At 46.1% G+C, this 11569-nt stretch overlaps 5 protein-coding genes across 5 annotated transcripts; 4 read left to right on the top strand and 1 right to left on the bottom strand.

Moving 5' to 3' along the window:
* Positions 1 to 400: 400 nt before the first annotated feature.
* V1513DRAFT_428687 (S-adenosyl-L-methionine-dependent methyltransferase) lies at positions 401 to 1297 on the bottom strand (the record flags this gene model as incomplete). Its single annotated transcript, XM_066896301.1, has 1 exon — positions 401 to 1297. One exon carries the CDS (start codon positions 1295 to 1297, stop codon positions 401 to 403), a length of 897 nt encoding a protein of 298 aa, XP_066756476.1.
* A 655-nt stretch (positions 1298 to 1952) lies between these two features.
* On the top strand, positions 1953 to 2800 carry V1513DRAFT_435018 (Golgin subfamily A member 7/ERF4 family-domain-containing protein). Its single transcript, XM_066896544.1, has one exon. It carries the CDS (start codon positions 2113 to 2115, stop codon positions 2674 to 2676), a length of 564 nt encoding a protein of 187 aa, XP_066756475.1. The 5' UTR covers positions 1953 to 2112; the 3' UTR covers positions 2677 to 2800.
* Positions 2801 to 3658: 858 nt separating this feature from the next.
* V1513DRAFT_435016 (pyridoxal phosphate-dependent transferase) lies at positions 3659 to 6076 on the top strand. The gene is made up of 2 exons (XM_066896543.1): positions 3659 to 4276; positions 4342 to 6076. Exons 1-2 carry the CDS (start codon positions 3985 to 3987, stop codon positions 5871 to 5873), a joined length of 1824 nt encoding a protein of 607 aa, XP_066756474.1. The 5' UTR covers positions 3659 to 3984; the 3' UTR covers positions 5874 to 6076.
* Positions 6077 to 7178: 1102 nt separating this feature from the next.
* Positions 7179 to 8909, top strand: V1513DRAFT_372758 (ABC1 family-domain-containing protein; the record flags this gene model as incomplete). Its single annotated transcript, XM_066894796.1, has 2 exons — positions 7179 to 7767; positions 7825 to 8909. 2 exons carry the CDS (start codon positions 7179 to 7181, stop codon positions 8907 to 8909), a joined length of 1674 nt encoding a protein of 557 aa, XP_066756473.1.
* A 120-nt stretch (positions 8910 to 9029) lies between these two features.
* On the top strand, positions 9030 to 11306 carry V1513DRAFT_392610 (stretch-activated Ca2+-permeable channel component-domain-containing protein). The gene is made up of 3 exons (XM_066895294.1): positions 9030 to 9266; positions 9315 to 10360; positions 10409 to 11306. The coding sequence occupies exons 2-3, from the start codon at positions 9349 to 9351 to the stop codon at positions 11092 to 11094; spliced, it is 1698 nt and encodes a 565-aa protein (XP_066756472.1). The 5' UTR covers positions 9030 to 9266; positions 9315 to 9348; the 3' UTR covers positions 11095 to 11306.
* Positions 11307 to 11569: the final 263 nt, after the last annotated feature.

Below are 11569 nucleotides of genomic sequence, written 5' to 3'. Positions count from 1 at the left end.
CGCGTCGGCAAGGGAAGGGCACTACAGGATGCCGTAAGGATAACAGATCCCATTGGTCGTTTTACAGATAAGACACTTCAGCATCAGATGGCGTAGTAGCTCGGTTCATTCTGAAGGATGTATGTGAGAGGACTCTGCGCTGTGCGATGATAAAGAGAGGCAAGAACAATTTCCTACAAGTATGTCAATTTCTACTCCAATGGCGCAGGCGGCATGCCTGTTGCAGAGTCAATGCAGCTATTGATTCCTTTTTGTTTTTTTTTCAGATGAGACATCTTGCGTTGTGTTCAGAGACGCATCTTAATATCAAATTGTATATCAACGCATCTGATATTGTCAACTAATTATACGTAGCATGATCGCGCACCATTCCCAAATGCTCAGATTGATTAGTTATTACCTATTCCTTACTCGTTGTCCATGTATAATAGACTCCCATCTTCATATCCAACATACCATTCTCATCAAGATGATCCTTACTCTCTCGCGCGACAATTTGCTCGACCTTCTTTTTCAATTGCGCCTTCTCGGCGTCGTCCAACGCTGTGATATAGCTCTTGGTCTCCCATAATGGGAACACAGCCTCGGATGGGGTTTTATAGCTCCAATATTTCTTCTCTGCTTCAAGTGGGGTCTTGAAGAGCTCTGCGGCCTCTTTCGTTGCAAACGCGTCCATCCACTTCATCTGTTTAAACTGAGGCAAATCCGCGGCATATGCCCAGCATAATTCCGCAACCTCCAGCTGCCATGGGGCATTATGCTCTATCTCTGGCTCATAATTCCAGATTATGGCCAGCTTGCCAGTACCTGGCTTGAGAACCCGGTGGAATTCCGCAAGGGAGGTAATGTCAGCGAACCAGTGAAATGCTTGGGCTATGAAGATTGCATCAAGCGAACTATCGGGGAATGGGATCTCGTAGCTGCTTCCCTTGTATGCCGGAATATTAGGTAATTTGGACCTGAACGTCTCCAACATGCCGTCCGAGATCTCGACCGCCGAGAGATCAAAGTTAAATTTTTCTAGCAGGGCCGTGAATTTTCCAGTTCCGCTACCAAGGTCAATCACTTTGGCGTTATTTGGCAATGCAAGGTGAGATACCAGTGCGTCAATGGCTGGCTGGTAATGAGTTGGTCGGTATTTGTCGTAAAGCGCATGATTGGCGTTAAATGAGGAGAGAGAGGTTGGATGAATTTTCGATTCTGAAGGCGAGAAAGTGGAGCTCATTCTGATCGAGACTCGGTATGGCACAGCGACCCTTGAGATTGAGAAGCGAAGACGCTGGATGATGGCCGCCATTAAGTCGTCTCAGACGAAGTGGCTCGACAGTTTAGAAAAGCTGAGTTTCCCACTTATATTTTCGTCGTTAACGCCGCTAACAGTTTGTACTTAGAGCAACACCCACGATCTTGTGTGCAAATCCCAGAATGTGCACAATTAGTACTGGAAATTGTCTCTTACAACGCCACCATGCCATATAACAACAAATCCAATACCCGCTGGGTATGTTTAGGTTTAGAGCCGTTACAAGTCGATGGTTAATTAATTACATTCAGCTACAAGCCGCGTGTTGCGCGGCTTCTCACGCGGCTTCGTGAGATGGTTCCTTCATTTCATGCTCTCGATTAGTTCAAATAGCTTAGGGCGTTGTCAATTTGCTCATGTTGATAGCTTCATATCGCATTGCTCGATGGCTTAAGCACAACTCATCGCTGGTCAGCAATATAGATAATTTCGATTGCCAGAGAGTTTAACACATAGCAGTTGTTAGTACTTGCCATCAGTCTTCATGGAGCAAAAGTAGAGAGTACAATACAATAAGTCTTGTGTTAAATTAAATAAGACCAAATTATTATATACAATTAAAAGTATTCCTAAGTTCAGAGCAGCGGCAACGACTGGACAGCAGGTTCTCCAAGGTGTGGAACTGTATTGAAATGTTGCCCTTCTTTCTGAAACAACGGAGCACGATTTGGGGCATTGGCATTGCATCGAACTGACCGCATCCGTGAACTGACCATAGGCATTTCTTATTTGTCTGATACTTTGTTGTCTACTTGAGTCTAGTGCCTGGTTTCCCCTCCGACCCTATAAAGCATCATATGTAATTCCTCATGGCTTCCTCCATCAACCCAGTAGGTCCCGATGATCCACCTCCAGATGAGCGGCCACTTCAGATAGCAGATCCCCGGTGGCTACCTAGTATTACACATCGCGACTATTTCCGCACACATGCAGAAAATCCACACGTCCCCGTGGGCTCATTGGGCGCGTCACTCACTCGTATAGTGAGAATCCACCGCGACTATGTGTATCCCCGCGAGAGCAACACTCCGGCCTTCACGCCTCAATTCCCAGGATACCCGTTATCCGTGTTTATGACCGAGATGGAGTTTCTGGATTTAGTACATGAGGTCAACGATCAGCTGGACCAAGCATTCTATCCGTTGTCGTTGGGAAACGTGCTTGACTCTTGTATTGGCTTTCTTACATGCTGGCTGTGCGAGATTGTGCACACATCGTATCATAAACGAAAATCGTTGGAGCTGGAGCGTTTTATAGAAAAATTGAATGAGGAGGTGTACAAAGCGCGCGGCATCAAGGTTATTTCACCAAGGAGGACGGCATATCTGTCGCTTGATATTCAAGTGCCGTATCCATTTATTCGACCCGAGTGAGAACAGAATATATAATGGCATTGGATCGCGATGTATTTATGTTATAGTATGACCTATTAATCAAGACGTGTGCGTATCGTACATGTGATAAACTGCCTTTATAATTTATTTGACCAAATTGCACACTCATGGGCCGTCGCCAGTCTGGTGAGCACAAATCTTTTGCTTGTCATGTAAAGATTACGACATCGACCGTTCGGGTTGCATTCTATACTTTATCAAACCGGGAGCATCTTTGCATCGGAGCTAGCCAGTCCGATTTTGTGGTGTGATGGCTGAGTGGCAGTAATTTAAAGCGAGACGGCCCAGGGGGGTTGAGGGCATCTAGCATGAGCCGGAGCCGCTATATCGATAATCAACAGTCGAACACTAGATCTTGGCTTTCATATATTGTACGATCTGTTTTAATAAGAAATTTTGCTAAGCTGTGAACATAACGTGACTTTTCCAAGGTTGCGACATGCTTCGTGAAATTGACATTCTACGGTGGGAATTGACTGTAAATATTAAACTGCATCTAATCTGACAGAAAAACGACAAAATTGTGTAAACCGTTGTCCGGATAATTTAATCAAAGGAGAACTGCAATTGAGGCCGAAAGGAAACCCCACAGCGGGAATCCCGAGTTGACGATTACTTTCCAGCATTGTGCTTTACTACAGTATCATACTAAAAACCGATCCAACTTGTTATCTGCCGTATGGCTAAATAATACATCATTGTTAGCCTGCTTCTTTGCTGCAATCTAGCCCCCCGAGAAGAATGTACGGATGGCGTTATCCCGTCATCGCTATCAGGCTTGCTTAGTATTTCTTGTGCGGACTATCGACGAGCTGCAAATTGTGGTCAAATTATTTTGTAGCATGGTCGAAAGCGCTAGACCGTATTCAGGAATTTGCTGCGGCTGAGCCTGCATATAAACCTTGAGAGTTATGGCAGAAGAATACTAAAGAGATAAGAAAATGCTGTCGTTGTTGCTGACGTTTGTGCAACGGGTCTCGACCAATATTCTGCGCCACAAGTGTCTAGCCAATCAGCTTCCCGCAAATTATCATCCGCACCGCCATTTTTAGCCAATCACATGCGCCTCGGAGAGTGGCGTGTTAACACAACCCGGCTTGCGATTGGCTTCGGTAGCCACAGCCAGCAAAGGTACGCCACACAATCCGCCACACCGCCCCAAGCCTGTCACAGCTCAGGCGACAAAGTGAGTCTGTCCAGACTTGCCTCGATAAAAAGTTAGGCAAAGTCGCTCACATTCTATTTTCCTCTCCTACAGTCAATCCTTCCATCCTTATCGCTATTGCAATGGAGTTTCTCGCCCGTCAGTCTCGTTTATTCTGTCCGTTCCTCAATAAGACTTCGCCGGCCACGCTCCGCGCATTGTCTGCATCGCCTGCGGCCGCGAATGGCGTCTCAAACTTGCAGGTCGCCGCCCGCGAGTGCCCTGTGATGGGTGCTGCCATGGCTGTTCAGTCCTCTCGCTCCTATGCGACTTCGACGAAGCCATTGCACTTCGAACAGTCCTCGCAGGCGATGGCCAACGAGACCAGCATTGACTCTGTCCACGCGAAAGCTGGCGTTTTCGATACTTCAAAGGGTATGGTGCTTGTGTGACATGTGTCTTTACTCTCAAATTGCATTGGCTGATGATCTATGATACAGGTATCTGTAAACATGGTCTTGCCGTTATGAAAGCAGCTCAGGGCGTTACTGGCGAAGCTGCTGAAAAGGAAGCACCGATTAAGACTGCTTCTTACCCCATGAAGCTTCAATCCAACACTTTCAACTATGAGGACTTTTACCAAGCCGAGTTGACCAAGAAGCACAAGGACAAGTCTTATCGCTACTTCAACAACATCAATCGTCTTGCGAAGGAATTTCCCAAAGCTCACACTGCCAGCGAAGTGGAGCGTGTCACCGTCTGGTGCTCCAACGATTATCTCGGCATGTCAAAGAACAAAGAAGTTTTGAAGACCATGCGTAACACGCTTGAAGTCTATGGTGCGGGTGCCGGTGGCACTCGCAACATCGCTGGCCACAATAGACATGCTGTCGAGCTTGAGGCCGCACTCGCTGATTTACACTCCAAGGAGTCTGCTCTCGTTTTCTCTTCTTGCTACGTCGCCAACGACGCTACTCTCTCGACTCTCGGTTCTAAACTTCCTGATTGTGTCATTTTTTCCGATCAGCTCAATCATGCTTCTATGATTCAGGGTATTCGGCACTCTGGTGCACGAAAAGTTGTTTTCAAGCACAACGACTTGGTGGATTTGGAGAATAAATTGAAGTCGCTCCCCATAGAGGTCCCGAAGATCATTGCGTTCGAATCTGTCTATTCCATGTGCGGTTCAATCGCTCCTATCGAGGAGATTTGCGATTTGGCTGACAAATACGGTGCTATCACTTTCCTAGATGAAGTTCATGCTGTCGGCATGTACGGTCCCCGTGGTGCTGGTGTTGCTGAGCACCTTGATTTCGAGGCCCACGCGAGCGGTCGTCCAGAGAATACTGTTATGTCACGAGTGGATATCATTACCGGTACTCTTGGCAAGGCATATGGCTGTGTCGGTGGCTACATTGCTGGCTCTGCTAAGTTCGTCGACATGATCCGATCCCTTGCTCCCGGTTTTATTTTTACAACCTCGCTTCCTCCATCCATTATGGCCGGTGCAAACACAGCCATTGAGTATCAGAAGACGACTATTCAAGACCGTGCTGCTCAGCAGCTAAACACTCGCTACGTGAAGGCTAAACTTGCAGAGCTAGACATTCCTGTTGTCCCCAATCCGTCGCACATTGTTCCCGTTCTTGTCGGCGATGCCGAGACGGCTAAAATCGCTTCCGACATGCTTCTCGACCGTTTCAATATCTATGTCCAGGCCATCAATTACCCTACTGTCCCAGTGGGCGAAGAGCGTCTCCGTGTTACTCCTACTCCTGGCCACGGCGCCAAACTCGCTGACAATCTAGTTAACGCTCTTGAAACAGTCTGGACTGAGCTCGGCATTAAGCGCGTCAAGGACTGGGAAGCCGTCGGTGGGCTTGCTGGTGTCGGTGTTAAAGGCGCAAAGCCTGTTCATCCTATCTGGACTGATGCCCAGTTATCTCTCACCCCTGTTACTGGGGTCCAGGCTGACAAAGTTGTCGTCGAGAAAGAGACTATCTCTGCTATTCCTATCGAGGCTGCTGCTTAAGTGTCAAGATTGACTTCTGATTATTATTTGTAAAGTTTTGGTTTGGTGGGGTATAATGTACGGGATGTCTTATTCGGGTTGTTCTATTTCGTTTAGAATGGGTGTTGCGAATGACGAGACAGGGGATATATCATGATAGCGCAAGTTATTTTTCCTTTCTTGAGGGGTAAAGAGGACGATGGCTGAATATATTTCTTTCAAACATCAAATATCACTGCGTGTAATTCATCTAATCTATTATAAAGTTGCTGGAGACGGAAGTCAGAGGCACATATCTGATACCATACGCTGACATAACTAGACTCCAAGACCAAGTAAGCGCGCTATCTTTGAGAGGTTCTCAGGGTTAGGTAATCTGAGTCTGCTTGCTATATGCGGCCCAACTTTTGTCAAATGAAATTTTTTTTTTCCACAGCTTGTTCTGGCTTGAAATAGTGACCTCTAACGTGAGACATTCAATTTTATAGATAATTTAAGTTAATAAGTGCTTTATAGTTCGTGTTTGTTCTGCAAAACAAATGGCTGCAACATCTCTAGGTGACGCAGATTTAAGTCCGTTGAGATGACTGCCTAATATCCATATTACGCCTTTATCCACCGTCTTCTACTTGTCTTCTCTACATGGCGCTATCGAAGATCCATTGTTTCGACTAGTTCAATGAACTTTTGGATTCAAAATGCCGCCTATATAAGATATAATAATTGTCTTTTCTCTTTATTAGTCTCATAAAGAAAAATCTTTGTCACGCTTTAGTTATTACGCATTGATTTTATCTCTTGTTGAGGAAATAACGCTTTTTTGTAAGTGGGAAAGATACATTTTTTGCAGCGTATAGTTATCCATGTCAAAAAAAAAAAAAAAGTAAGACGAATAGTTGGTTTGACTTGTGGATCTGGTGATGGAGATGAGTCTTTATTCGTAGCGTTTAACCGACTAACGCCATCCGCAATGTATGAAATAATGCGTTAACTGGGACCGTAGTGAACAAGCTTGTAGATAAGGCTATTGATGAATATAAGACTTGCTTCCGGCTGCTATTATTTACCACACTGGAAGCTGACGTCTATTTCGCAGTAATAGTACGGACATTGTCCACTTCCCGAGTAGGAACATCGCACGCTTTCCCAACCTTGGAGCATATCAGTGTCCACAGCGACGATTTCGTTGGCGCAACTCTAAGATCAGCCTACAATTCTGCGATCGGCGAAACGCAGACATTTACAATCGCAATGGTGACAATACCAGACTTAATTCGCTTGTCGGGAGCGGTTTGTCAAGTTGGGCAGCGGACGCGCGAGATTTACATGGCGCATACAGACCAATTCTTCCGCACGTCGTCGCTGACCACACAGTTTAGGAGTAAGCCGCGGAAGCCGACTACTAAGAGAGAAGAGAATGCTACCTCATCGGCGTCGTCTGCTACGGACTCAACGACGGCAAGTACTGCCAGGGTGGTACGAGCCGACAGAAAGAGACCGACTGTTGATCCGACAAGGACTCCGAACGACGCACGATCGTTTTCGACAAGACGGTACAGTAATGTCAGAAATTACTCTACGAAGCCGCCTTCAGATGCGGTAATCGCACCAGCATCAGTAGTAAAGAAAGCAAAGGTGGAAGTGGTAACTGATCGGCCACGAGTTCACACGATGACAGAATCACCGGTACCGTCGACACGTATTGGCAGAATCTTTCATTACGGAAGTCTTGTTACTGGGATGGGAATTGGAGCCATTAGAGAAGGCGTACGTCGGATGGGAGATTCTGAGGAGACACATGTTGGACAGAGTCAGTCGTTATTTATGAGCCCGGCAAATTTACAAATGTTAGTTAGGAAGTTGTCCAGGATGCGAGGTGCCGCGTTAAAGCTTGGCCAAATGATTAGTTTCCAAGGTGACATTCCTCGAGTTCAATTATATATATGAGCGCTAACTTATATCCCTCTATTAGACTCGTCGTTTCTTCCACCCGAAATCCAGCAGGTCCTCAGTCGCGTGCAAGACAGCGCTGATTACATGCCCCGCCGCCAACTCGAACGCGTAATGACTCAAGACCTCGGCCCATCCTGGCGCGACAAATTTTCTTCGTTTGAGGATGTGCCAATTGCAGCCGCGTCAATCGGCCAAGTACACGCCGCAGTTCTGACCAGTACTGGACAGCCCGTTGCCGTCAAAGTCCAGTACCCAGGCGTCGCGTCCTCCATCTCTTCTGATTTAAATAACCTCGCCATGCTTCTTTCTGCATCGCGGTTACTTCCCACTGGTTTGTACCTCGATAAAACGATCGCCAATGCCCGCACAGAGCTGGCATGGGAATGTGATTACGTCCGCGAAGCCGAAAGTCTCCGCAAATTCCGCGAGCTCCTTAAGGACGACCCAGTTTTTGATGTTCCTGAAGTTATTGATGCATGCAGTGGAGCACACGTGCTAACAATGGAGCGCATGTGGGGCGTCGGCGTCGCTAAGATCGATACATTGCCGCAGGAAAAGAAAGATTGGATCGCGAGCGAAATTTTGCGATTGTGCTTGCGCGAGATAGTGGAGTTTCATTACATGCAAACTGATCCCAATTGGACTAATTTCCTCTACAATGAGCAAAGTGGTAAAATTGAGCTCCTGGACTTCGGTGCATCCCGGGAATATTCGACTGAATTTGTCGAAGACTATGTCGCGGTTTTGAAAGCAGCGGTGCGTAAAGACAGGAAAGGTTGTGAGCTATACAGCAGGCGGTTAGGATATTTGACGGGATTGGAATCTCCGACCATGCTGAACGCGCATGTCGATAGTATTCTTGTGCTCGCCGAGCCGTTCATGCAAGGAGGCAGCGAGGAAGACATGTACGATTTTTCGCACCAGACGGTTACTGATCGTGTGCGCGCACTGATTCCAGTGATGATCCGCGAACGACTCACACCTCCACCTGAGGAGACCTACAGTTTGCACAGAAAGCTCAGTGGAGCGTTTCTGCTGTGCGCTAGGTTGCATGCTAAAGTCCCCACGAAGAAGATATTTAAGGAGATCGTTGAGAGCGCTTAGTCATACCTGTGAAATGTGTAATGTAAATAGATTATCTTATTGTCGACTTGTTGCATAAATAGCATTCAAGAGTCTAAGTAAATAGTTTACGTAGTTGTTCTTACTCGCATGACAATGGAGGCCGCCTAGTGTGCGGCTGAGCTGAACCATCGCAATCTCGCGGCTGATCTATAAACGTGGTCGATAGCAGTTCCAATCTCGTCAGAGTAGTTAGTAGGACGTGCAAGTCATATGTTTGGGCCATTAATTTTAGAAGCACATATTAGACCTTAGTAATTGGAGCGCGGGTGGCAATCAGTGTATACCACCATACTCTGGTGTTGGAAAAGTGCGTAAATCCTATAATAGGGCAATGCGGTACGGTACGAACTTAATAGATTTGCAGAGAATGCTAACCTTTGCTAGCACAGAGAGGAGAAAGAATTAATAAATAGCCGAGATGCGACTAAGAATATTATTGATTCTTGAACTTATATTGGCGTTGCCACTTGGATTATGTTCTCTTGCTCTCAGCGACAAAGGTATCAGCGATAACATTCATATTTGGCCCACACCTGTGTTGGCCGCCGAGGATGATATCGGCTTTGACAATTTTGGTCGTGGTGTTGTAGGACCCTTTGGACACGTTCGATTTGAGTCGACGGGGATGAAATTAGACGAGACGCATACACAGAACATGGTTAAGATACGCGACATAGCCCCGGTAACGCTGACTCCGTTCTCAATTACAAAGGGTGATCCAGCAACATTTTCTTTTACGAATACCGATAGTCAGAGTGTGGATTGGTATATATTTGCTGCGGTCTGTACGCAGCCATTCAGTAAGCAAGATTCTCCGCCTTTGTTGGATGCGTACGTTTCAGACCTCGCTCTCAGGTTTGTTGGGAGCGTGAAAGCTTTCGGCCAGTCAACAGAGAATGCCAGTGTACAGTATAACGACACGCTAAAAAACGGTGTTTTTAATTCGCACTTTTCCGTCGAAGCAAGCGGAACTATCACCGTCGACATAATTGCGCCGAATTACGACGACAACAGTTGGGATGGCGCGTGGTCGGGACAGATCTTCGCCGCTCTATATCAATTCAACGGTACTGGTGACCCTCTCGATATGACTGTTGTTGATACAGACTCCTCTTCAGTATTGCTGGCCACTGGCGCCCTATCGAATACAACTACAAATCCACCATACGATATGTACGTGTACGATGATAATAATAATTCAATCCGGAGCCTTAACGGGTCCTACTGTGCTATAACTAGCGGTGGATTTGCTGTTCGGGCCAGCAACACGAGTATTATGACAACACTGCTGGGGAATAATACCCGAGAAATCATGTTTGCAGAGGGATTGAATTCGGCGAGTACGTATCAGGCCTACGTAGTCGAAGGGAATTCCACAGTATCCGGCACTGGAGTCATACATGACTTTGTCGAATTTACAACCAAGACGAGTAAGTTAGGAAACACTACTTTACAATCGCAACTGACGTGATCCGCAGACTCGACTTGCCAACTTATATATGGCCTCGGCTTCTGCGACGAAGTCGGCTACGCGGTGCCGTCAAATATTTCTCTGAGTCGCGATGATTTGAGAAGCTGGTACGATGGCCTTGCTGTTGAGCTATATTCAGGGTTCAATAAAACAATGCAGATAATCCCATGTGATGTTAATATCGACGTGCGATACTCTGTAATGCGAACTTGCGACCAGTGCCGGGCGTCATATAAACGCTGGCTTTGTCTGTCTTTGATCCCTCGCTGCTACGAGTCGTCCACCAATTTAGCTATAGCTTCCGGAAGTCATGACAGTTCTGGATTGTCTGAGATTTCGGGATTAGCTTATAGGACTCCTGGCACATCACGCAATAGTTTCTTGAACGATGAGTTGAACCCCGATGACTACACAGAGCTCATGCCATGTAGTTATGTCTGCCATAAAGTTATGCAGGACTGTCCGTTTAATCTACAATTTTTGTGCCCTTTACCACAGAAAGGCTTGTATCAGGCATACGGTTTGTTGAATGATACGTTGCATAACGGAGACACTTTCGATCTTGATACAGCCACATGTAATTTCCTAAGCCCTGTGGACGCATTTAGCGCTGGTGTCACGTCTCTAAGCTGTAATAATGTAAAGCTCACGGTCATTATTGTATTAGTATTGATCGTTTTCATCATGAGTTAGATCTGACGATTGGACTGCATGTTTGTTTGCATTTGCATTTTGTTTGACTTTGTACAATTATTTTGGATGTGGATCGGTAACGACATATTGCGAAATGCTTCGGTGCTTTTGATGGTTTATGTAACTCTTGTACTTGTATTATTTCAATTGGTATTTGATTCAGTGACAATTGATTCAGTGACTACTGTTAACCAATATAATGTTTACGATAACTAGTTTGGATATATAGCGCCTAGCTAGCCACGAGGGCCTGCCATGTGGCCGCTGTCAAAACGTACAAATTCAAAGAATAAAACAGATAACCATAAATTGCCAATCGGCAATGCTGCTCAATTCCCTCGATTGCTCTCTGTGATCAAAATGAGCTAGAAGTGACAATCCAGAAGCGGTTACTGTTTTGTTGACAAAAACCGCGGGGAAACCATGGCTTTCCGTTTGCTTAATTGTGCATTAGTTCTGGACGCATGGGGGCTGA

The sequence above is a fragment of the Lipomyces chichibuensis genome, assembly GCF_038497645.1.
Source record: "Lipomyces chichibuensis strain CBS 12929 unplaced genomic scaffold V1513scaffold_1, whole genome shotgun sequence".
NCBI lineage: Eukaryota > Fungi > Ascomycota > Lipomycetes > Lipomycetales > Lipomycetaceae > Lipomyces > Lipomyces chichibuensis.
This window is presented reverse-complemented; position numbering and strand designations above follow the sequence as displayed.